The sequence below is a fragment of the Ruditapes philippinarum genome, unplaced genomic scaffold (assembly GCF_026571515.1).
Source record: "Ruditapes philippinarum isolate M1 unplaced genomic scaffold, ASM2657151v2 ctg154_1_1_1_1, whole genome shotgun sequence".
In the NCBI taxonomy this organism is placed as follows: domain Eukaryota; kingdom Metazoa; phylum Mollusca; class Bivalvia; order Venerida; family Veneridae; genus Ruditapes; species Ruditapes philippinarum.
In genome coordinates this window covers 79,606-107,147 of record NW_026861602.1, presented here as the reverse complement: position 1 = coordinate 107,147, position 27,542 = coordinate 79,606, and the positions used below count along the sequence as shown (strand labels likewise).

At 32.9% G+C, this 27,542-nt stretch overlaps 2 protein-coding genes across 3 annotated transcripts in view; one reads left to right on the top strand and one right to left on the bottom strand.

The window, feature by feature from the left end:
• Nucleotides 1-17,893, bottom strand: part of LOC132716280 (microtubule-associated protein futsch-like) — a 38,177-nt gene extending 20,284 nt beyond the window's left edge. For both annotated transcript variants that reach the window (XM_060699515.1, XM_060699516.1), the window contains exon 1: nt 17,647-17,893. In XM_060699515.1, the coding sequence (XP_060555498.1) occupies nt 17,647-17,878 (232 nt within the window). In that variant the 5' untranslated portion in view covers nt 17,879-17,893. The remainder of the gene's footprint in view (nt 1-17,646) is intronic.
• LOC132716294 (ubiquitin-like modifier-activating enzyme 6) overlaps nt 17,886-27,542 on the top strand; it is a 36,107-nt gene continuing 26,450 nt past the window's right edge. The window contains exons 1-6 of the mRNA XM_060699540.1: nt 17,886-18,019; nt 22,508-22,566; nt 23,250-23,344; nt 23,850-23,878; nt 26,359-26,453; nt 27,294-27,405. Coding sequence (XP_060555523.1) covers nt 22,529-22,566; nt 23,250-23,344; nt 23,850-23,878; nt 26,359-26,453; nt 27,294-27,405 — 369 coding nt within the window. The 5' untranslated portion in view covers nt 17,886-18,019; nt 22,508-22,528. The remainder of the gene's footprint in view (nt 18,020-22,507; nt 22,567-23,249; nt 23,345-23,849; nt 23,879-26,358; nt 26,454-27,293; nt 27,406-27,542) is intronic.

The window sequence follows — 27,542 nt, the reverse complement described above, 5'->3', positions numbered from 1 at the left end:
CAGTACGGCCATGTACAAAATATATCCCCCTAATTTTTTACATACAACTTAAATATTTCTTCAATTTTGTATATTACGATTTATAAATGCTAGATATATATTTCACATGAACTTTTTTTTTAGACTTTTATACAATTTTTTTTCATGAGTATATAAATTATTTAGACTGTTTATCCACATTAGAATTTAGTTGTGTCTGTCTATTATATATTTTTATGTCTATTATATAGTTTTATAAGTTTTTATACATATTTTTTTATTTTCGGCCACACTTTAAAAAGCCTTACATGATTGATTGACATGTAAGCTTATCTGGTTGACTAATGGGCAGTAATGGACATACACATATATCTCACATAGATAATCATTACCCTGAGTAGTTTACACTAAAATCCCCAGCCAAAATAACCAGTCAAGCACCTATTAAAACTTGAATTCCAGTCTACCTTTCAACATTGGAGAAGTTCCAAAGCCTGGCTAACATTTTAAAATAATGTTAAATTGAATATTTAAGTAAAATAATTACATCCTGCCTGAATACATAATTATCTTAACTTGTGCTATCTGTTCATGATATTCCCTCAAGAATCTAACAATTTAATTTATTATTATAATCCATAGCAGTCCAGTCATATTAAGTTTCTAGAAATCTCAAACAGTTCATCATACAAGGTTTCTTATGATCCTAACAGTTTGGTCAGGTACACTATCTAGTGATCCCAACAGTCCAGTTGTGTACACTATCTAGTGATCCCTAACAGTCAGGTCATGTATAATATCTAGTGATCCCTGATGTCATGTACAATATCTAGTGATCCCAACAGTCCAGTTGTGTACAATATCTAGTGATTCCTGACAGAGCATGTACAATATCTAGTGATCCCTAACAGTCCGACCATGTACAGTATCCAGTGTTCCCGAACAGTCAGGCCATGTACAATATCTAGTGATCCCTAACAGTTAGGTCATGTACAATACCTTGTGATCCCTAACAGTCCGGCCATGTATAATACCTTGTGATCCCTAACAGTCAGGCCATGTACAATATCTAGCGATCCCTAACAGTCAGGTCATGTACAATACCTTGTGATCCCTAACAGTCCGGTCATTTAAATTATCTAGTGATCGCTAACTGGCCATGTACAATATATAGTGGTCCTAACAGTCCGGCCATGTAAATTATCTAGTGATCCCTAACAGTCCGGCCATGTACAGTATCTAGCGATCCCATACAGTCAGGTCATATACCATATCTAGTGATCCTTAATAGTCCGGCCATATACAGTACCTAGTGATCCCTAACATTCTGGTCATGTACAGTATCTAGTGATTCCTAACAGTCTGGTTATGTACAATATCTAGTGAACCCTAACAGTTTGGTCAAGTACAGTATCTAGTGATCCATAACAGTCTGGTCATGTACAATATATAATGTTCCCTAAAAGGCTATTCATGAACAGCATCTTGTAAACTGTAACAGTACAGTCATATACAATTTCCAGTGATCCCTAAATGTATGATCAAGTATAACATTTGGTGATGAAATAAAGTACAATTTCTAGTCTGATCCATTAGTCTCCAGTCATGTTTAGGCTTCTTTGCAGGCTCATATTTATTTCAATACTGTAGATTATAACAAAATCATAATTTATACCAAGTATTCTTTAGATTTATGATTAAAAAACTTTTTCAAGATTTATTCTGTGTAAATGTCTTAAACATAAAAAATTGTAAATTTCTCAGTTAAAGCCTTATCTAATCATTCAATAGATATCTATGAAAATATTTGACTTTTTGGCACAGACTCTTGCCAGACAAGATTTATATACATATATATGTTTATGTATATTAGCATGGGGAGAGATGTCTACAGTAAAGATATATTAATACATACAAATTCACAAATAACACACACACCATCCCAATCAAAATATTTATTAATAATGTAATAACTAACAGAGGTTTTTAATAACCAACAATGCTATCATAAGTAAAAGTAAATGTCAAATTATCAAAATAACAAACATTCAACAATAAAAAATTGGCAATAAACATATATATGTATCTTGTTAAATCTATCTGCTGCATAGACAATGACACATGGTTTATATATTCAAAACCTATTGTCTGGTCATATTAATACACAAATATTCCCAGCAAGTCTGGTGCAATCCATTTGTCATGTTCAAGCTTCTATTTTTGGGAATGTCCCCTACCAACTTTATGGATAACAAGGTGAAAATATAAAGTTGGTCAGCCAACAGTTAGGAGCCTGGTCACACTGCACGGATCTGCAGGCTGGCCTGGCTCTATACTGGTGGCAGGGGAAAAGCTAATCACTTTCAGTTCCGTTAAAGTCGGCACTGTTTCATTTCTAGATCATAACGTTTATATATGTCTATATCAAAAGCTCACATAAACTTTTTTTAATGATTATGTACAAGAACAAACTGCGGAACATTAATTTCAATCTATTTAATTTCGAACATTTAAACAATTTTTGTATATATACAGTTCAGTATAACACGTGTGGTACAGGTGCATGTACACATGTTACTTATCATCTGGCAAGCCTGTTAACATCATTCTGATTCATTTCGTGAAATGATTCAAACTTTCTATACATCATGTACATAATTATCTCCTAACACAACAGTTATATCTCCTAGAAACTTCGGGACTGACCCTTTTTATCTTGTAAATTCGTGTAATGGACTTGCCCAGCTTTAAATTTGGAACAGTCCATTGCCAAAAGGGGTGTAAGTTTTTTATTATTGTAGGACTCTGATTTTACTGTTAACGATATAATGCATACAGTACGAAAATTTATAAAATCAACGGAATTCAACTAGAATTTACAAAATCAATGAAGGTAACTGTCAACTAAAATAACTTAGAACTACAATGTATCAATATCTTTTGTCCACTCTGCTAAAGGACATTATATCTATCACACTCTTTTTTGGAAAGGAAACTGACCAAGGAGTAAATGGACGGCTAAAAAATTCAAGTAAAATCATTTTCTTCCAGCACTGCCCTGGAAGCATCATTGGATACCCATGGCTGAACCATGAACATTTATCATGATTACATGATTGTTATGTTATGTAACATGTTAATCCTGTATCCGATGATGCCCTTGAAGTAAGTTTGGGCCCAGGTAAATATTTATTATATTAATTGTATTTTCCACTAAAAAAATGTTACACCTGAGCACCTAGATTAACTCTCTTCAGACTGGATTAAACTGGCATATAAAAGTCTTTTATTATCCCTGCAAGCTCTTGACAACAAGCTTAAAGCATTGTTTATTTACATTTAGATAACAGAATTTCATTCCACACTTAACACAAGCATTTTTTCAGGACAGTACATTTACCTATATGTATGCACCCAGCATCTAACTGCATTCCATACAATGTTTTTTCCTCTAGCGTTCAGCGTAAAGCTGTAAAACTCAATTTTCTCTTTCTAGTTACACTGGAGCCTCGTTATAGCGCTCATGTTGGGGTCCATGATCTCAAGACAGCGCTGTATCGAGTAACTTTTTATAACGCTCATTTTGTTAATATAACGAAAATATTGCATTACCCCACCCACCGTCGAAACATATAACGCTTATTAGCGGAAATGATTGTTTACTTACCTATCAATGGATATCAGTCTAAACTTTTTTGATATATTATAATTTATTATTTTGTAAAGCATTACTGATTATGTTTGATATAAACATGAAATTTACGAATTAAAAATATAAACCACAAATGTTCTTATTGTTTATAAATTTCCAGTAAAAAACGGTGTTTACGTGAGTTATGTGTATGTGATACCTAGTTGATGGGACTAAATTAATCGTCTTTCCTGCTGTCTCTTGTGAAAAAATCAGTCATCTTCCGCTGAACTGTACTTTCCCTCGCATCCATCCTGGCATCATGTATGAGATTCCTGACGGCCTGAACTTTAGATACAGTGCTACGCTTTGATGTTTCAATCCAGCACATCACCGTATCTAGAGAACATAACACATCAGAAATTACCGGAGGTGGCTCATACACAATGTTTTCTTCTTCCTCATCAATTTCTTCGGTCGTTGTCTCTCCCCTGACGCTATCGATGATTTCCTCGTCTGTCAACAAGTGGTGGGTGGGGACCTCGTTGTCGGCAGTTATCCAATTCTGGATGCATATATCATCCATCTCAGAATCAAATAACTGTCTAGCTGACTTCAATTCTTCTTCTGTGAAGGTCCCAATCTCCGTTGCTCGCCGTTCTGCTATAGCCAAATCCTCCTGGTCAAATCCCTCGAACTCCTCACTTCCCGAGTTATCCTCCTGCTCGAACGCCGCTCCTAGTCCCTTCCTCCAACAGCCAGTAATTGTCTTCGTTGAAACCTCTCTCCATGCATCCCCACAGAGATGAATTGCTTCCTTTAAGTTCAACTTGCGCAGGTAATCAGACACAGACATTTTGCTTTCAATCATAATGCCTGTGAGATTACGCCGGTAGTTGAGCTTAAAAGTGGCAATTATCCCCTGATCCAAAGGCTGCAATTTTGAAGTGGTGTTTTTGGGCAAAAACATGGCCTTAATCTTACGGTCCAGTGACGTCAACGACTCAACACCCGGATGAGCAGGGCAGTGATCCATGAGAAGAATGGCCTTCGCCTCTAACTTTTTACGGTGCAGGTGTTTCCTGACAGAAGGCACAAAATCCTCATGAAACCACTCCTCAAAAATTGTTGACGTCATCCAAGCATTTTTAGAATGCCTGTAGAGAGCTGGAAGGCTACTCATATTAATGTGGTGGAAGCATCTTGGTTTCCCAAACTTCCCTATCACTAGGGGAGCAAGCTTATGCGTTCCTGCCTTATTACAGCATAACAAGACAGTAACACGATCTTTAGCCTGCTTGAAGCCTAGTGTTTTCTGGGTGTCAGTCTTGCAAGCCAATGTTTTATCGGGGAGCATCTTGAAATACAACGCGGTCTCGTCACAGTTGTATATCTGGTCAGCACATAGTTGTTGGTCCATCACCAATTTCCTTAGCTCCTCCGGGTAAGCTGCTGCTGCACTCTCATCTGCGGACCGTTGTTCTCCTCTTATCGTAACCTGGGAGATTGAATGACGGTGCTTAAACCGTGAGAGCCATCCATTAGATGCCTCAAACTGGCTATCATCGCCATTCAACTCCTGGTTCATCTTCTTTGCCTGGGCCCGGATAACAGGACCAGAGACAGGCATGCCTTCGGACCTCGCTTGATTAAACCATGTATGAACGGCTGTCTCAAGGTTATGGTCCTTGGCATGTCTGGCTCTTTTCCTTATCTGACCACCATCGTCCATCGTGCTGCTAGCGGCCCGTAATTTACCCTCGTCCTTAAGCCATCCACGTAATGTAGAACCCGCTACTCCCGTCTCCTTGCTGATCTTCGCCTGTGTTTCCCCGTTCCTGATCCTGTCCACAATATGAAGCTTCTCTACGATGGTGAATGCCTTCCTCTTCCTTGATTCCTCCATAGCAGCCATTTTTCCTCGTAGTTCAAAATAAAAGAAAATGAACAACAAACAGAAAATGAAACAAAAAAAACAACAAAAAAACTACGAACAAAGTTAGTAAAAAAGGGGAAGAAAAACAGTGTTATAAAAAAAAATATAGCAAGAATAACAAAAACAAGAAAACAAGTGCACTGTTAATGTAAGGGTGAAATGTGTTAAGCAGCGTAAATATTAGGTGAATAAAGTTATGATAATAAGACAATGAAATCAAAATAATCGATGCTGAAATCCAAGATCCTGAGATAATCCTCTTCGTTAGATAGCAACAACTTTTTTGCCGATAGATCGAGAATGCATGCTTTTTAAAATTCATTGTACGCTTGTGTGATTTACTCAACTCGTCGGTGTTTGCATGTCACAGCTAACAGTTTGATACCTGACTGATCAACAGTTCAACATGAACAAAAGAGCGGATTAACGCTTACCTGTGTATGATTTCACACCTTCTGATCATGAGTGACGTAATTATTATTGTTTATTGCACTAGACTGACACATTGAACAAGCGTTATAGTGGATAAGGCGCGGTATTGATATACATGAAATTTTTTTTATAATTGACGAAAAATACGATTTTTTTTTTGGGAGCCAAGGCATATGAGCGTTCTACTGAGATTAGCGCTATATCGGATAGCGCTATATCGCGGCTGCAGTGTAATTATATAATTAACTGTTTTAAAAAAAAGATAATTTCACACATGGCTGCTCCCAGATGTTCCTTCAACAAAGATCCACAAACATTGCCTTACTAGGAAGAAAAATTAGAAAATCTATTTCAGCCCAAATGAACTTGACCTTGACCCTGTCGGCTTGAAACTACTTGCAGTACTTAATGGTCCATGAAATGAACAAAGAAACCGCAATATCTCAATATATTTATACTTAAGACTTGAAGGAATTTGAACCTTTTTGTGAAGTATACAAGATATATTTATAGTCTCACAAAATTGAATTCACAGTACATTATTTTTCATAGTTCATAGGTATGACACAATTTATTATGAAATAAAAGGGCAATAACTCTGAACTGGTGTTTTTTTGTTTCTAGCAATGTGATGAATATTAGAATGCCAGACACCACTGCAAAACTATTGAATTAAGTTATTATATATCAAAAAAGCAAAAATGTCAACCTTTTATTATTTATAACAATACAATTGACAGAGAAAGGAAGTAGAATTGAAAGAACAATTGACATAGTTATCCACCACAATTACAAGTCGTAAAAAACACACACACAATTAGTTCAGATAATTTCTAAATATAGACATCAATTGATTAGCTTGTTATCAACAAAGCATCTAAACAATTAAAAATACAAGTATCTTCTAAAGCCAGGTCAGGAAAATTAATTCGACAGACCATACAAGATCAATTTCAAATTTGTCAAGCTACCATGCTGAAACATTCAATCAATACTTCCTGAATATTCCAGCAGCCATGTGCAGTCAATTATTTTATACTTGGTCCATGTCTAGACACTACAAATATCGCCATGGAAACTTGATTCAGCATTTCCATTTATAACTCGAAAAGAATTGAAAAGAAGCGAATATTTTCATGTCTAAAAGTATTAAAACATGGCTATAAATACAACTGAAAACACCTAAGCAAATGTAATAATGTATATAAAACTATAACATTCACAAACAAACAAAAATAATAGTAAATATCGACAAATGCTGATACAATATCGACCAGTGTTGGTTTATATCTTAATAAACGCTAAGCCACTCTCGTCTTCTTTCGACGGTTTTTGTAATATCTATTTATAGTAAATTTTAGTCACATGATGGGGTGTTTTCCACTATGATGTCATTATTTGGCAAAATAAGGTACCAATATGTCGACTCCCATTCATTCGGGTCAGTCAACTTTAACTATATCACATTACTTACCCTGTGTAAATGGGTTAATTCTTCCTAGGATGAGGAACATCTGTTCAAAATCATCTTATTTTCCTACATATAGCCAGCATAGAATAATCATAGGAAAAAGTTTCAGGTTTATATTATCAAAATTCAAATGGACTGGAAGATGAGGAGCTTGGTAAACTTATGGTTAAGATCATGGGTTTGAGAATACTTCAGTCACAAGCTGGATTCCAAGAGAGTTACTTAAACCATAAACTGTGACACTGGTACAGTCAGGACTCATTACAACGACACTGTTGGTTCCCAAAGGATATGTCAGTATATCGAATTTGTCAGTATATTGAATTTCATCATTCATCATGTAATGCTTATTCACTGGTATCTGAACATTATGTACATTATACCTCGATGACGCACACATTTTGATTTTGGAGAGTTAGTTATTGTCTCTTTGTTTTTTAAAATGTCACTCACTATCGATCTTCCTATTTTAATGTTCTATACATTTGAAAAATGAACACTAATATCACTTTGTGTAACATCCTTTTTACTTTCTTTATATGAAATAATTTTGTTTTTTTGTTCAAAAGTTAAATTAGTCCGTTGACGCTTAGCTGGAGGATCTGCCATTGTTTTAAGTTGACAAGTGTAACAAAATTCAGCTGACAAAACATGTTGGTAGTGTAATAAGGTGTAAATATCAACTGACCAAGCTACAATACCTGTTTTAACACCTTGCAGCTTTTGCTCAAGGCTCAATGATATGCGCTTCTGACTAACAAGGTGTCAGAAAATAACACGTTTGGTTTCCAATTTTATTGTGTCGGAGTCGGAATACGAATATTCCGTTATAAAGGATTATAATAACGTTGAAAAAATTTGGTTCCCACCAATGAGGGACAGTAGTGAATAACCTCCCCTGAGTACTCCCTATAAATAGATAGGTCCTAAGCTATTGGATTACTCGGACTTTATCGCCTATTTCTTTGTAGCAAACTGAATTAATTAGGGCTAATTATGATCATTTGTTATATTCAGATTAGATATTGCGATAAGATGTAGAATCTGTTGACATAAATTAAACATTTTTTCCATAAGGTTAACATATTTGTTGATGCATGTGTAAATAATTGATTAAGACATATCAACCTGTCTTATATAAAACTCAACCATAAAAGCAAAGGATTCCAAATATTTGGACCTACTTACATTTTGGTTAACCTCGGTTTTTATCGAGGGAAGATAATCCACTACTGTCCCCCATTCACTGTCGTTATTTGAATTTGTCAGTATAATGGATTCCGATGTATTGAGTCCTGACTGTACAGCTAAATGTTGAAAAAAATCCAGACTTGAAATTGTTCAATATTTTTCAATTTTGCTGTGTTGGGGGAGCTTTAAATCTTCCATTCTGATTATAGTACTATAAAAATTTCCTCACATAAGTGTATTGTTTAACTATGATAATTAACCTTATACATTATAGATAAAAAGAGAGGAATTTCCACTAATTGCTAATTAACCTTGGAACAATATTCTATCACAGTGGGCTATCATATGCATCTATCTATCTCCTCCATTGGTCTAACATCAGGCTATAAATCTTGTAATAACTCATCTATACAGCATTACAGCAGGGGCACAAAACAAATACCAAACACTCCTTGAGGATTATGGAAGCTGTGAATAATTTACATAAATCCAATAATACAAAAAAAATCCCTATACAATGTAATATTGATGCCAGCATTTCCATACACACACACATTACTATACAAACTGCTGATCTCTGTGAAACTATAAATGAAGATATTTGGCTCCAGTTTAAACCAGTCAATAAAACCCCTAGGCCCTTCACCTCCTAGAAGAGTTGTGGGAATAGCAGGGGATTCTGGGGGAGTTTTAACCTGTCCAATTGACAATGCACAAAATGTAATATGAATGCAGTAGTTTTATTTAAGTGTTTAGGGGGCTGTATACTCTTATCTTGCAATGGGAACATTTGGTGTCAATTTTATTTTAAACATGTAACTTTCAAAAATCTGATGGCTATTTCATTAAATATTTGTCTAAAGCTGCCAAAAATACAGGGAGTCGATCTATTATTCTGAGCAAAGTCTGTCCAGTGACGGTTTTTGGTATTTTCAACAAATAAATTCTCGAATACAAACAGTTCAAAATTGAAAGGAATTCCTTTGCATATATTAAAATGTATACTTCTTTTTCGATTTCTAACATCAATTAGTAATTGAATTCATGACATAAAACAAAGGTGTTTAAAACAAACATGCAAATTAAAGTTTTGTATAAACAGGACCCAAGACCTGGCGAACATGTTCACTTACTACTAACCAGCCTAAATTATCATTTACAACTAAACCAGTCTAAATTATCATTTCCTATCAGTTTTATTAAAGATAAATTGTTTATAATTTTTACAACCGGAAGGTGATAATATCCTTGTATTACTCATACAGTTGATGATCTGTAGAAAACCAAGAAAACCAATTCAGGGAAGTTGAATTAATTTAAATTTACTACAGAAAAAAATCTGCCTTTAAGATATGATGTTGTAGTGTTGTTGTGATGATGTTCTTGTTGTGACAACAACAACACAACTTGCATTATGATGAAACCCATATAAACTTGTCAATGAATCATGCTGGTATGCTAGATTTTATACCAGAAACATTGTTCAATGAGGAAACATGGGAATAATCTTAGTTTGGCTTGAGCTGGCTGAACCAATAGGCCATAGTGTTACGAAAACACAAATGTCAACCATACCATTCCAGTGTCCAGTGATTTTTCCCCCCATATATTTTTACAGCTGAATATCTGCTATTTTTCCTTGCTTTAAAAACTGTATTTTCACCTAAAAGTGCTATATTTTCACCATGCAGATTTATTCCAAGATTCATGACCTTTCAGCAGCTGACTTACATCAGCTGGCTGGGTTGATAAATTTACTGGACTGAAAGACAGATATCATAAAACCCGCTATCACTACAGATAGCCTTTATGTACCTTGCATGTTAAATTGCAAACAAAAAGGAAAGTGGGCCTACATGTAAATGTGTGGGGCAGTGTGGCTATCTATAGGTTGGTGACTTTTGATTTACAATTTTTTTAGATTTTCCTCATTTTCCAAGCTATGTATACTATATTTTCCCCTTCAGAAAGCCACAGGTTGTATGAAAATTCACAGGAAATGACTGCCTGTGTTCAACAGAATATGTTACATGATACACATTTTGGCAGTTACAGGAATTCTTCATTTTATCAATTCCATGACTGCGTAATAAGAGTTTGCAAAACATTGTCTCTGTATTGAACTTGTATACTTAAACATTATACAGTACACTATTCAAACAATGCATATAAATACCAAGGAAATTGGAATATTTGTCCTGCCATATTAATTCTACTATTATTCTACATTTACATATATAACTATCCCTATAATTATCTCAACTATGAACTATGCAAGGAATTTTTATGGATAATGACAACTGTACTAATATAATGTCCAAGGGCATTTTTTATACATTGACTTGACCTGATTTGTTACATGTTTACCTTACAACTTAATATCTGTTTTCCACTTAGTCAATTTCAATCGTTTTTATTTATCCAACGATTTTTTTCTATTTACAAAAAAAATACAGCACTGTCACAGAAATGAAGGTTGCTAGTTTTCATGGCAACTGGCGATGTCTTGATGGAGGTTTAGTAATTGTCTAGTTTCACTGTCATGTAAAGATGTACAGTTTTATTATGGTTGTTGGAATTTAAGTCACAAAGACACCTGTTAACGCAATATTGAGACTTTCCAGATAAATGATTCAGTTTTTGAGACACAGGCTTTGTTCTGAGGTACCTTGTGGGCATCATTTCAAAGCCAAAGCATGCATCCGAGTTAAACCCTCTACTCACATAAAAGCAAGTCAATTCCATTTGTGGGGTTCAAACCATTACATTCACAGCCAGGTTGTTTTTGTGTTTTTTGTTTGTTTTGTCTTTGCTTTTTAACAGAAAAGTTAAATATATCAATTTTTCTTAACAGTGATGTCAAATTTCCAATCTGACAGTTGAGTGGTTCCTAAATTGTTTCAGTTTTTTCAAAAATATTAAAGCCCTACCAGACAGACAACATATAACTGAATTTTACATCGAGTCTATGTCAAAATTTTCACTTATTATTTAATGTTATAATTCTTTTCATTCTGCATGTATATTCCATTATTGTAAATATTTTCAAAGCAGGTGGCCAGTGGTAGAAAAGAACTGGTATCCAGCTTCCTTCAGCCTTTAAAATCAACATGTAACATCAGGATGGGAACCAGTCTGGTATCATTGTATTAAATATTTAATTAAGTTGGAAGAAATAACTGTTGATACCATATGTCAGCAGAATTATTACTGTAGTGGAACATTTGCTTTAGTATTTGCCCTTCTAAGCTAAATGCATACAAGAAACTTAGCATGTTGCAGCCATTCAAGTTTCCAATATTATTATGCAGTTTATACAATATCGATAAAATTAATGAATAGATGCATACTCAATAAGAGATTTAGTCAGTCCAAGATGCTGCTTAGAAACGAGAATGAGAAAGAAAAACTTTGTAAAATGAACATTTAGCCTCTAATCTAACCAGTGTGACAGTGACATATTGACTTCAGACCTATACTATTTCTCCACTTAAATGATGCAATTTAGAAGTTAATTAAGGAAACTTAAGGATTAGAACAAGCTATATTTAGCCTCAGTGACATCAACTTTGACCCCAATGTCTTCTTTCCATGTAAAATGGTTGAGGTCAAGATACTCACAAAACAAAGCTTTTGTTGGCAGTGGCCAAGTGGTTAAAGTGTCTGCCTCTCAACCTAGGGATCATGGGTTCGAGCTCTACCCGGGTCACTACCATGATTTCTCACCATGATGACACTAGTACTGGTTAGTTCCAGGAAGTGGACTCGAAAGTAAAGTGATTAATATAAGTTGCAAGAACTTGTCTCACAACTGAGCTTAAATAAATATGTTTAAGCTATAACAAATCTTTTAGATAAAGGTTTCAAGAGGGTAAATAGTCCTATTTTTACAATCAGTTACCTTGAATTTGAATGATCAACCACCGTTAGAGGTCATTCATGTATGTGTTATACATATTTGTTCAATATTATATGGCAAAATGAGTAACTGCATGAGTGACAGATAAACGGTCTCCACTGTCCCCATTAAAGGTTGAGGCATATTTTATCGAAGAAAAACATATTTTATCTAAGAATAAGATTTCGGCAATAATTGCCGATGGGTCTATTAAAGTAAGCAGAAATTCAGTTTTTATCTCCTCATATGATGATACTGGTGAATATTAGACATGAAATACCGGAGACATTAACATAATTGTCTGTAAAATATTGATCAGTATATGTCCTCACAATCACCCTACAACCTTCAAGCAGCATCAGTCCAAAAATAGCAGCATTTAACTATTGATTTACTGTAATTCAACAACATTTATATTATTACTATGCTAGACTAGCGCTACAGACAAGACTGTATCCACGATGTCACTGGGAATATTCAAGAAAGAATGAATCTAGAACTACATTGTGTACTTTTACACAAATTTCATTGAACGGGGCACAATATCATTGAAGACTGCATAATGATTTCAAATTTTCTTCTTAATAAAGTTTACGTGATATCATGGTATTTGCACAGAAATTACGAAAAATGTTTAATCAATGTTTAATCAAGATTAACATGAACAAATATAAGAAATGTTATATCCTGAAATATATAAAAACGAAATTCACAACGCATTGAAAATCTTATCATTTTTATCATTTCGTTAGACTCGCAGGAGTCTTTTTGACTCATTTTATAAAATAAGTTACACCATGTGAGTGATATTTGGGTAAACTCTAGTTAATTGTTCTTAATTGACAAATAAAAGTGAAGTAAATAAAGCCGAAAAAGTTTAAACCCCGTACCTAGGTGAGGTAACTGGCAACGTGTAACAATTTTGTTTACAATCTTATATACAAGTGACAACGTGTATTTGTTTACACTTAAATGAATCACCAGATTTAATGAATTTGTACTTGAATTAAGACTACACATTCTGATTGCCAAAAACCTTCATGTTGCTGATGCTGCTCTTGATAAAATATCTTCTCGGAATTTTCGGAATGGAATGAGGTTCAGCCTTGACGAAATTTTCTAAGAAATCAAACTGAAGGACAGTGGAACTTTTTTAATTATTTAATAAATACGAATCAACAATTGGGAAGATAGGTAAAATTGTTAATGCTACTTACATGTAAATTGCCAAATCATACTCAAATACTCGGTCAAAAACAATGTCTTGATTCTAACATTGTCAAGGGCCATAATTCTCTATAAACCACTGGTAAAAACCGTAAAATATTGAAAGTCAGACTATTTTGAATGCAAAATTATTTTTTTTGGAAATGTTGGTAATTTTTTGCATCATTCATTTTGTGAGTAAAGCACAGCTCTCATTCATTTTGACAAGGGCAATAACTCTAGAGTTACTGATCTTCCATTTAACTTTTAACACATGAAACAGCATTTCATTTAAATGTAAGTTTGTGATTATTGTCATTTTGTGGCGTGAATGCCTCAGTGTTTTCAGACAAATGTATGTAGGAACAGACATAGAAACAAGCAAATTTATTTGCAATCAAAGAGATTTTGGATGCATGTAAGGACAGACATATATATAGAAATAAGAAAGTTAATTGCAACTAAGTATGGAAGCATAAATACAATAGTTCTATGCAAGATCTAGATGATTTTAAATTGACATTCCCACCATTATAAAGAATTGTTGATACTAAATGAATCAGTTAAGAGCCTAAAACAACTATTTAATAATTATGAACATATTGAAAGATTGAACATATTGAAAGATACAGACAGTGAAGTTCATTATTATCCATGCCCAAATAAAAACCTCCAAAATATTTAAAATGTTGGTTTTTTTGTTGTTGTTTTTTCCTGAGACAACTTGGCACACAAAGTTGCAATACTCAGACACATTACCCTAATTACCTAAGATCAAAGTGCCAGAAGCATGAAGCTTCCTCTATCCAGGAGAGAGATCTGGTGTAGCTCAAACTCGGAACAACTCTTGGCCAATATATCTTTTATATGATAGCATGATTTATACCTCTCATAACCTTATACCTGCATGATATCATCTACTTTATACCATTGATAAGACATTCTTCCTGTAGATTAAAAAACTATTAAGATGTTCACAGATTCTTCAACATTGAACTGAAATTTTCAGATCTACATAAAACTAGTAAAATATTGGCTATTGTTTTCTTTACTTTTAGTAAAAGATCAAACAAAAACACAGCAGTTTCTTTTTTTTAAGTACTACTTCACATATATATAATGTAGACAATACTCTGAAGTCAAACAGTATCTACGGTAATGTGCCTTGTCAGCTGTCCACTTAATTACATTCAAAATAAGCTAGATTATTTGATATTGCCTTAACAACTAGTTATTAACTATTTAAACTATCAGTGAAGAAAAATACATGTATTCTAAAAAGCTTTCATAAGTAAACTTGAATTTTCTCCAATATCACCTCATTCACAAAGCGAAACCATTTAACTGTATATATCTAATACAAATATATGTACATGTTTGTTTATTTATTCAGTGGAGTTGAAGTTCCTACAAGTTTGGCATGCAGAACAAATATCTGCCTTACACTCGGGAATGATATATTACATAGTTTTACACTGTAAAAATGTGGGTTAAATCATACAAGAAAATATTGTGTAAAGTGCACACACTCACATCTGTGTGAGTCATAAAACATACATAATAACTTCAAGCTGTGTTACAAGGCCCCCTTCTCTCTCTCTCTGACAATTATTGTAAAATCAATCCAAATGTTACCTTTCAAGAGGGAGGGAAAGAACAAGAACTATTGCACACTCCTTGGAGTAAAATAAATATCACTTTGAACAGCAACCTTTATAGCAAACAAATACCACTGAGGTATGGTTACAATGTTGCACATACAAGTTATGAATGTAATAACTAACATGTTCTATGAACTAAAAAGAAACAAGTTCCTGGAAAGAAAACTTCATTAATATGTTATGAAGAAAAGGTTCATTATTATCTAATTTGATTATGATATCTTTTGAAATGTGTAATAAATATATCTTACAGTGATACCATGTGATCATAAGGCAAGTCGTAAAACTGGGGCAACAAGATTATAAAAATGTTATTAATACTATTTATTTAGTTTGTGGTATTCTTTAACATATTTAACTACATTGCACACATGTATACAAGTTCATAGAATCAAGGTATTAAAATGATATAATTATGAAAATTGGCAAGTCATTTTAAGACACTTTTTTGTTTTTAACTTTTTCAAATATTAGCTCAGAAGTCATCTCATTAAAACCAACATTTCTTTAAATCACTTATATATAAATTTAGACATTCAAATGAATAATTCAATTGTCCCAAGATGGCTGAAGGGAAGTGACAGAGACAATTAAGTGAATGTGACAAGTGTAAAAAAAAGTTAAACAGCATCAACTTAACACAGTAAAATTTCATAGTACCAGTCGATTAATTTAAACTCCACCAAGTGACCTAACCATGACCCAATCCTCACAATGATGTGTAAATTATTATGAATGATTATTGGGTAATTAAAGACATGAGCTGAATGATAAAGCCAGCAGACACACTGATAACATCAGACATGACTCATTCTTAATGGAAAAAACAGCCAATGTAAAAACTGGTGAGGCAACTGCAATTGCCAATACAATTCAATATTTTTCAGTATTTTGTTTCCTCCAGAGAAAACTGACTGACTTGAGCAGGCACAAAGTTTTCCCCCAGAAATTCTCTTTCTTTTACAATTGATCAAATATGCACAACAGATTATAGATCTATCTCTGTGTGCATCATCAAGGATATCTTTAATGCTCCAGCACTTGAGTATGGTTTTTTTTTTGTGCAAAATAGAAAAGCACTCATTTCCGATTAAATGTAAGTTGACAATACCATGAATGTTCTTCATCTAATTCAAAGCAATTAAAACATCTGAACAAAAACTTCCTTATTCCCATAATAGATACATCATACAATTCATAGTTTACACTGATGTTTTAAAAAAAACAACGCATATTTGACTGAGTCTTAAAATTAGTATTCAAAAGCACACATTGTGTTTTCTCTTCATGATCACCTTTTTGTAGGATACATTTTACAGAACAAAAAAGAAATCTCACATTTTGTCTTCCATTATTAAGAAATTCTTGGAGCATTGCCTTTGGTTTTGTTGGTATTTTTTATGGTGGACATTGGTGCAAAATATAAAGCAGCATTTAAAACTGGAGTAAGTTTATACTGTATTTACAAATGTGCACAACATTAAGGTTAAACGTCTCTACCAAGATGAAAGCTGCAGGCCAATCTAAGTTATTCTCGAGTTTGCTTCCTTAACAAACCAGTTTGTATGCAAATATACATGAGGAAAGATGTCTGTCTGTGAAATTTTGTGAGTTTAAATCAATGAAGTCTGACAGAACCTAACTCTGGTTTGAGGAATTTATAGCAATAAAGGATACATAAAATAATAGTCAGTGTACTTAAAATTGAAGAGTCAATGAATGATATATTGGAAATGGCTGGTAAATCTATTTGAAAGACTTAAATACAGATGACATCAAATATGATAACGCTGAGAGACTGAAAATAATATATTCCAAAATTATTTATCATTTATTAATTCATGATCAAACGTTTATCTCAAAATATGTATGAACAAAATTCACCTAAAAGTTGGCACAAGGAAAAACAGCATCAATTAAAAATCATTATTTTATATATGATTTGTCTGGATGTTGAAGAAATAGTGGATAATTCAGAGTTGCAGACTAAAATAGCTATAAAATCAATACAGAGAGCAGATGCCTTAGTGTTAAAAATCGATGATATTGATTTCCTCAAAATTTTCATGTTTTACTTCACCTGATCTTTTGTTTCTAAAACGTATGATTATCTAGCTAAATAAATCTTATTAAAAAATGCCTTGTATAAATTATAATATTAAAATGGGATCTTTCAACCTCGACGATTTTATAGATTTCACCGTCTGCATATTTGGCTAAAATATGTAAAAAAAGCCCTACCTTTAGAAATCTCTCCTAGAATAAGTTTTTTATGTTCCTCTGAAAAGGGTTCACCGATGATAAGTAAAAGTGCAGCTCCTTTAACTGCACCACTTTGGGTAACTATCCCTCCTTCCGAATTCAAGTTATCCATCGCAATTCTGTAGCAAAATGACTGAGTCAGACAGCTGTCGATCACTCCACTGCTACAACCATTGAAAAGCGGTATTTGATTGGCTAAAATCAAGGACATTTCGCAAACAGCCAATGAAAATTCGTAATACAAATTCCAGCATCATTTCCGGAGCGGTAATCAATAACGAAAGTAGAATTGATTGCGCAACATACAATTCGAAGCAATTTTGAGCTAATAACTGGTATCAGTAATTAAAAGGTAAATAATAAAAGAGAACAGAACTGATCATAATGACTTTTGTGTTTCAGACAAAAGCAATTCTAGATGTTTTACGGCGACAGGGTATCCAACTTTATTTTTATATTTTATGTACAATCTATGTTTCGGATATTTCTATTTTTCGGATATTTGTATCTGTTTTTGGCACATTTACTGATTTAGAAATCGCAGGCGTGTTACTGACTACACTGTTAAAAAAGCGTGTGCAGACTCATTGACCTACAAGTTCTACTCAGTTATTTAGTGGCAGAAACTTTATGTTTGCTAAATATATTGTTAGTTGTCCCATTTTGGTCATAGTCCTGAAAATCATTAATTCATTTAAAAGCAAGTGCTGGTAATGTAATTGTTTACCAGTGATCACATTGGCGAAGAAAGACACAGATATAGAGGTACTTCAGTCTTTAGTATCTGATAAACAAGTTTAGTTGATAAAAATGCAAAGAAATCTACTTACAATTTGAAAACTCATATATTCGCTAGTTTCGTATTGTTTCATTTAAACATAATTTTGTGCTAGTTATCATCACAATTTTAATCTTTTTGAAAGGGAATTCCTTTCAGTCTGTCCGCTGCCACATCATGTGATAAGTTTGACCTCAAAATGGTAGGAATATTACTACTTTAATAAACATTACCAGGACGCATTTTATAAGATGGCCACTGGAACTATCTAGTTGTTTACGTAAGCAATAAAGATTATTTTCAGAGTCTGATAACTAAAGAAGTGACATGGAAAACAAAATATGGTCAAAATAATGGTTAATACATCAAAATTATTCATACATTTATTGAAATCATGAATTTAATGTCTGTTTTTTCCCCTTCAATGCGCGAAATCTACGCAGACATAAACTGACAAAAGACAAGCCAACAATTGTATTAGCAAACTTATATACAAATCCGTTTCTGACCACACTACTAAGTATTTTAAATATGGATTTATACTATAGTTTCAACATGTGCATGACACCATGACATTAATTTGATATATTGGCATTTAATATAGTACAGTGATTAAAAAGACTGTTCTTTTGCTTTTTGAAATGTGCTGTAGTATTGCATAGTTCAGCAGATGACTAAATATACAAGATTGTTCTGATTTTAACTAGGTTTCTGTGTACCATTCAGGGCCTTTTTCCCCTTCTTTGCTGTAGCCTGTATCAGGCTACTTCCCCAAGCCAAATTACTACCTTTTTTCCCCAAAAAACTGTCTAAATTTCCCCTTCTGGCAAATATTTCCCCTTTAACTGAAGAATAAAACTTGTAAAGAAACTTTCTTGTTTTAAAATAGATAATTGTTTTGTCCAATGAAAGCTAATAATTCAATAACCCAATAGAGGGATACCTTGATTTAATACAATTGATGTTAACTCAGAGCCTCAGTCTGAGTTTGCAACTTTCTAAAAACAGCATGGGAAATCCCTGCTGCCTTATTTTTTAGTGCACATGTGATTTGTTACGACAATATGGCGACCAATACGATGTCACTAATGTAAACAATGTCACAGAACAAGGAGAAAATACGATTGAGTGACGTTTGTAATTGTTTATTAAAAATTGGATGAATTGATGACCTTGTGTCCGAGTAGCACAACATGCCCAACTGTCGGAAATAGCGAGCCTAGCACATCAGTGCCAGTAATACAGTGTAAACTGATAATAATGTACCCTCTGAATCAAACCAAGAACCCTCACATGACCAACATAAAATACTATAAATAGGAAATATGAGTTAATATAAAGGGTTAATAAATTGATCTGTAAAAAATGTTTTTTACTCCTGTTGGACAGAAAGCTTAGTACTATAGTAAACCTTAAATGTGATTGGAGGAAGATATGCAAATAAATTATGATATTCCCCCGAAATGTGTGAAAATATGATATTTTCCCCAAAAGTGTGGAAATCGCGCATTTTTTCCCCACAAAAAGGGCTAGGGCGCCTTCCCCAAAACTAGTGAAAAGGCCCTGACCATGTGACATACTCTAGATAACCTATGCTGGCATTCAGTTGATCTTTAAATTTTGAAAAGTGTAGAAACAATTACATCAGCTGGCTACTGTTAATTTACTTTCTTTTTCTGACAAAAAGAATTTCAAAAGATACATTTTCACAACAATTCACAAGACAAATCTTATGACTTTGATTTATATTTCTTTAAACCTTTAGACAGCATTGAAGACAAAATGGTATGTGGCACATGTACCTAACTGGAAATAAAAGATAGCACGGTGCTAAATGTCAGTTGCTTGTTTCCAGTTTTACCCTACAAAAATTTTGTTTCAATTTCTGTAAATAATTTATGAGTAATTCTGATTTGGATGTTTAATTTGTTGTTATTTCATAATACACAGTTATAATGATTTAGAAACTATTTTTTGTGACACTTTTACTATATGATCAATGGTAATTATTGAATTAAATTTTGCTTTATGAGTTATTTTTATACTTATTAAACATATAAAAAGGCACTGACTGCTTGCCTTTGAACAACAAATTAAACAAGGAAACATGAATGCAAATAGCATATATATTCATTATATGTTTAGTTACTCTAAAATTCCCTTTTTTTACAATAATAATGAAAATGCCTTTTCAGAGAAATTCAACAGCATTTAATTCAATGATTGGGAATTTTATGTTTTACCTACAGAAAAAAGTATAATGATCGTTGTGGCATCATAATCATTGATGCTGTTGTCATGCAAAACAAACTTGTAGTATAAAACATTTTTTAGACATTGTAAATAGTATCAACATGAAGCTTAGAATACTTTATTATCATGACATGGTGCATTGTTCTGAAAGCTTTTCTTGACCTAAGCCCCTTATAAGCCTAGTGGTCAAAATTGCTTATTAGGTAGAACTACATGTATTCAAAATTATGAAAGGTATCAACATTTGATTATCATGACAAGGTGCAATTGTTAGACAGGAGACAGTATCATGGAAGCAATATTTTTATGAGTTATGTCCCTTTTTAACTTGGAATTTTGTGAACATTGCTTATTAAATAGGATGATTTCAAAACTATCAAAACTATGAAACTTGTAATACTTATAATCATGACATGGCACAGTTGTTTGACAAGGGGCATTAACCCGAGAGAAAAGTTTTAGGAGTTGTGTCCCTTTTAAACTTTATAAAAATTGATTATTGATAGTCTTAACAGACAAATTTATGTTAACCCTACATGTGGAGTTCCTGTTTCAATATTGGTCCGTTTCACTCATATTGGCCAAAGTGTTTAATATTGCCCTTTTGTTCATATCAATTGACTTTAAAATTGTTTTACAGGCAGGGCTGAAAAACTAAATTAACATGTATAAATTATCATAAATTTTATAATAAGTGTAGAAATATAATTTATTGTCTCAACAAGTAGTTCTGCAGTCTAGTCATGTTTCATTATACATTTATTTGCTTAAATACAAAAATAAAATTTATTACAAGTTATAACAAGACTGTTGTTGCATATTCATGTTCATATTTTCTTTGATTATCTCTGTACTTTACTTCCTGAAAGATCTTCAATCAGTCTTTTGTTAAACTTCCTATGGTTATTAACCTTTTGATCCAAATTTTATCTTCCGCAACAAAACATTAAAGAAAAAAAAAACAAAAAAACTCATTCATTTAGCTAGGGTTGTTATTGAATATTCAAATATCTATATAAATTTATATCAGCTAATCAATAATGTTAAAGTAGGAGGTCAGTGGCCAAGTGGTTAAGGTTGTTGGCTTTAAATCACTTGCCCCTCAATGCTATGGGTTTGAATCCTGAGAGGAACTTTTGATTCTTTCATGTTGGGAAGCTATCCAGCCAGCTTATGCAACTTTTGAGGTTATACTCCGGTGCCAATTTGTGCCTGAAATAATGCACACAAGGGCACCTTAAGTATTCCTCCACCAGAAAAGCTGGAAGGTCGCCATATGACCTAAACATTGTTGGTGCATCATAAAACCCAAACAAATCATCAATATTCAACATTCAATACATTATTGATTCACAGTTTAGAATACTGATACAATTTAAAACCCATTTTTCTTGTTTCTTAAGAAAATATTTCTCTATTTTCTACATTTGTCAGAAGGGGAGAAGTTACTTGTCTCCCCTTATTCTTGGCTAGCTTAAAATGTGAATTTAATTTTCAGCTAGAAAACATACTTGTTAAGTTTGTAGTGTTTGTGATATCTAAAAGAAGCATGCATAACACCATGGTAACAGTTTATAACACATATTTAAATGGTGTCAACTGTAATATTTAATTACATGTATCATCCATATACAGCTCTCAATAAATAGGCGATATTTGGCTTTTGATACATCAGTACAAAATTTTCCATCCATGACATCCCTTAATAATGTAATGAAGTGAAGAAAAAAAACAATTTTGCAGAATAGCTGCCAAATTTTTTTATTGAAATACCCTGCAAAGAATAACCCCTTATATAATGAATTTTAGACTGTGACCTAGACTGCCACCATGGCTACAGAGGTGGAAATTGACGACTCCTTGTACAGGTATCTATAAATATTTTATACAGCATAATATTTCACTGATAATAATCTAATTCTATCAAAATTGAATGCCAATATAGGAGAATGTTTTAAAATAAAAATAAAATGTAATAGAAAATAGAATAAGAAAGTTAGCAATTTATCAGCCTATAAATGGTAGAGAAATTATGTCAGATTTATAAACTTCAATTTAAAGTCTACAAAACCAATAAACATTAAAAAAAATAAGAGTGTAGAAGAAAAGCAGAAAATTTAACATGGTTGGAATTTGTTCTCTAGACTGTTAATTTTGGTTCATAGAGATGTAGGTAGAAAACTGTTTAAACAACTTTTAATTAACCAAGGTTGGATATTTTTATTCATCTTCAACTTCTGTCATGTGAGAGAGCTATCCAGCTAGCTTATGGAATGTCGGTGGTTCTACTCAGGTGCCCGTTTGTGCCTGAAAAAATGCATAAAGGGACACCTGAGGTCTTCCTCCACCAGTAAAACTGGAAAGCCATATGACCTATGTTGGTGGCTTGCTTGGTTCTGTGTAGATCCCAACGAGACAAAAATTCTGTTACAAATATTTTTTGGTAAGTGACAAGAATCAAGCTGTCATCATTCAAAATTTGCCGTATATGTGAAACTGTATGCACTGTGTTTTTCTTACAATATAAAATACATTGTAACCATTGTCCTAGTCGACAGAGATATGTATTGGGTGATGGTGCTATGAAGAGGATGGCCAAGGCTTCAGTTCTACTGTATGGTATGGGAGGTCTTGGTATAGAAATAGGTTGGTAGAAACGTTTTCAGCATTCTGTTAGTAAAAATTCTACAATGTTTTTGATATATATGAACATTAGACAGTTCTTTAACAAAAAAAGAAAGAAAACAAGAATTATGTTAGAAGAAATTGAATTCTAGACATTCAGACAATGATGTAATGTAAAACAATGGTCAAAATATGCCAAATAACCAGTCTTACTTGAATATTTTTCTACCAGGTGGTGTAAGAGTTGCAGACAATAATAGGCATTCATAATCATAATCAATGTGAAACTTAAGAGTTTAATAAAAAAGATAGCATTCTAGAGGGTCAAATTCCCGCATATGGGGACAGATTTCACGATTGCAAAATGTGCCTTACCTATTACAAAAGAGATGGAATTGACAGAGTACAAAATTTTTGTATGTATAAAATTGTCACAGAATTATTTATAAATCCGTCTTACTATTTAAGTATGAAGTAAATGAATTTACATGACTATTTAAATGACTATTTTATGTTGTTTTTACAGGGAAAAACATTGTCCTTGCTGGAGTCAAGGTAATTACTTTTGTTTCATTTTAAATGAAAACACAGCTCTGCTGCCCAATATTTGTACTTGCTAAATAAGCTCTCTAAGTAGCTATAGAAGGTCGGTAGTTTTATTCTAGTGCCTACTGGTGCCTGGAATAATGCTCGTACAGGCACCTGATGCATTCTTCCACCAGAAAAGCTGGAAAGTGGCCATGTGACCTAAATAATGTCAGTGTGACTTTAACCCCACCTCCATCTGCCCCCACAACCAACCCACTCAATTTCAAAAAGGTACAACTTTGAACATGCAAAAAATGATGAGGAATTGATCTAGTGAATCAAATATTAATGAACTTTTAATATTTTTTAGTATTTCAGAACATTCTCTATAGTTTTATTTTGTCACCTTAGTGCAGTAATAGGTTAACTCCTGTTAAATCTTAAAGGGTATAAAGCTATATCCTATAAATAGTTTCATAAAATTTATAAACAGTAAAATAATTTTGTTTCGATAATTTTATGGTCGACTCTCGAAGAGTTGTGACATAAAATGTCTCTGTTATTTAACAAGCATGAATATTGTATGTAAACCGAATAAAATGATCGGGAACAAAATATTATTCTGCTATTTTAAATAGGGTTTTAACTGTTTTAGCAATGATTTTGTGCATGTGCCATTAAATTTGCTTTAAAGGCTATTTACTACCATATTTAATTTATACAAGCATTTAAGAGGTATTCACATTAAAATTTAAGCAATAATTTTTGCAGCAGACATATAGCTTTATACACTTTAATAGGAATTAACCTGTAACTTTAAGTTGATGATAACAGATTAATCTTTTATCAACACCTGAGTGCAATAACTGGTTAACTCCTATTAAATTTAGAAGGACTTAACCAGGTACAGCACAAAGATGAAAATATAGAAATTATTTGACGATATATCATACATCATCAACTTAGTACAATAACGGGTTAACTCCTATTTAATTTACGATTTAACCTGTTACTATACAAACATGAAGATATAGAAATTTAGCAATATAACAATTAAAACAATGGTATTTCACAAGATAACTACTGAACCAGTTTGCCAGTGGTAATTATGTGATGATAATATTAGTACTAAGTTAAAACTGGATTAAACTATACCATGCATCTATATATTGATAAGAAATTAATGTACTCGTGAATTATTGCCCATCTTGATTACATTACCATCGTGTCAGTTTGTCTTTGAACTGTCCCTCGATGTTCGAAGTTACGGTCACTGGTAAAATGTGAGACAAGTAACATGGGGATAACGGGACATCTGTTTTCCTTTACTCCATGAATAATACATGAGTATATATCAGAGAGTCTTTGGTCCAAACAGGTTTGGGATAGGCATGTTTTAATCACGTACTTTCCGTCAGGTATCAAAGTTTGTGTTTGGTGATATCTATAAGCATTAAATCTTTGTCGCATAATTGGTTAAACTGAAATGACAAAAGTGGGCTCAATAAAAAGAAACGAAGCTGATTCGCTACAATTACAAAACTTGCCAATACAGATCTGATACATGTATATAATAAATGAAGGTTTAATTAATCCTAATTGTTGATAATGGATCAATATTAATCATTTTAAATGCAATGTGATTATTTTACAATTTACATGAAACCCGTGCTATGAAATACGCAAATATGTCACATATTGAAGTGTATGTATTAAATGAATGCTAGCATGAGAAAAACATCCCTTAATGTCACTTCATTTTTTAATTGACATATTGTATTTCCTAAATAAATAAAAAAACTTTTGAAATTTGCTTATTGTTACTATTCATATTTATCTTTAACGTTTCAAGGGTAATTGACTTCTATATTTTAAATGGCAATGACAATGTTTACATCTTTTGACGTCATTTGTAAATTGAGATTAATTTTGTGGATGAAGGTTGCTGACATCGGCTTATTACAGAGTGCCGGAGGTTCGAATCTCACTCAGTTACAGAATGTTTGTTCTACCCTGATGCCAGTTTGTTCATTATACAATATAAGAGAAACACATTAGCTAAAAAAAAATTGTTTAATTGCTGAATGACCTTAGCATGATTGTGTGGCATGCAAACTGTAGATAACATAATATCGGTATTGGAAACTGATCGCCCACTAACAAAAAAAAATATGTCACAGATAACATTAGATACAGGAGATTCTTGCTTTATCTGTACTTAGGAGCCTGACATATAATGATCCAATGTTTATCCAATAATTGATTACCAGTAATTGAAATATTAATAATATAATCTCTTATCAAGATAATAGACTGATACCAGAAATACCATGTAATATATAATTGATTTTATTTGTCAATACTTTGCCCATTAACGGAAATTTTAGAATTACTGGAAAGGAAGGTACTTTTTCCTAGGGGCAGAAATTTATTATGCATGACCAAATGGTGTGAAAGTAATTTTCACGATAGAGTTAACATATTTGTGTTTATTTGCTCTATTTTAGTGCTTGACAGTTCAAGACCCCAATATTTCCACTACATTGGATCTTGGAACACAGTTTTTCTTGCGACCAGAAGATGTACAAAATAAAAAGAACAGGTGACAAGGAAGTGTTAAATCTTGTTTTAGTTCAAAATAAACAACATTAAACACACTACTGAAAAACTACAGTACCACCTCTGTAGAGTAGCCCCGCCCCCTTTTGGGAGTGAAAAATTGTGGTGTTGCTCTAGAGAGGTTTGTGAAGTCTTGATTTAGAATTAATTTATTATTCTACATTAGCCAAAATTATTTTTCTTATTTCTGCACCATTTGACCTAAATTGTGTTGGTGCATCGTAAAAGCAAACAAAACAAATATTACACTATAGAGGGCTGCTTTGCAGAATTCACAATACTTATAACATGTAGATGGAATTGTGAAGTGTGTGCCTTTGTTTTTATTTAGTAGATCTTTCTGTTATCCAACCACTAAATTTTTTTTTCAAACTGTTATGGCTGGTTTGATTGGGCTCTTCTAAGAAGAGAATTAGCAAGTTAGAAGACTGCTGAAAAGAAGGCCAATAGAACATTCGGCTGTCATTTAAAAATGGCATCCTGTCAGACTATTTTAACCTTTATAATAAATTATTTTTTGCTTGATTTGTGATAAAATATTTATTTTCTCAATCAGAAGAAAGTAAAAATGTAAACAACTGCAGTATTATAAGAGCTCTTCTAATTCTGGTAGCTCTTCCATTTTCTCTAATGAACTGACCATTTATGCCACAAAGAGACATACTAGTATTCAAAATCATTTTGGTAAAAAAACAAAACATTTGATTGTGATGAAATCTTTCTTGACAATTTATTTTTATATGTTAAGAAATAAATTAAGTGTACTTTTACTATATATAGAACTACATTCAGTAAATGATTTCGTCAAATGTTATATTTTTAGAGCTGAAGCAAGTGTGCATCGCCTGCGAGAGTTGAATCCATACGTCAGCATAGATACCCTTACAAGTGCGCTGAATGAGTCAACAGATTTACAGTACCTGAAACAGTTTCAGGTAAACTTGCCTAGCCAGAAATAGATGACCTTCATAGAATTGTGGATTAGATTTTGCCTTGATTTAATATTCACAAATTTATTGATATATTGTTATGAAAAACATTGTTATAAAGCAAAGTCAATACACATAATTTG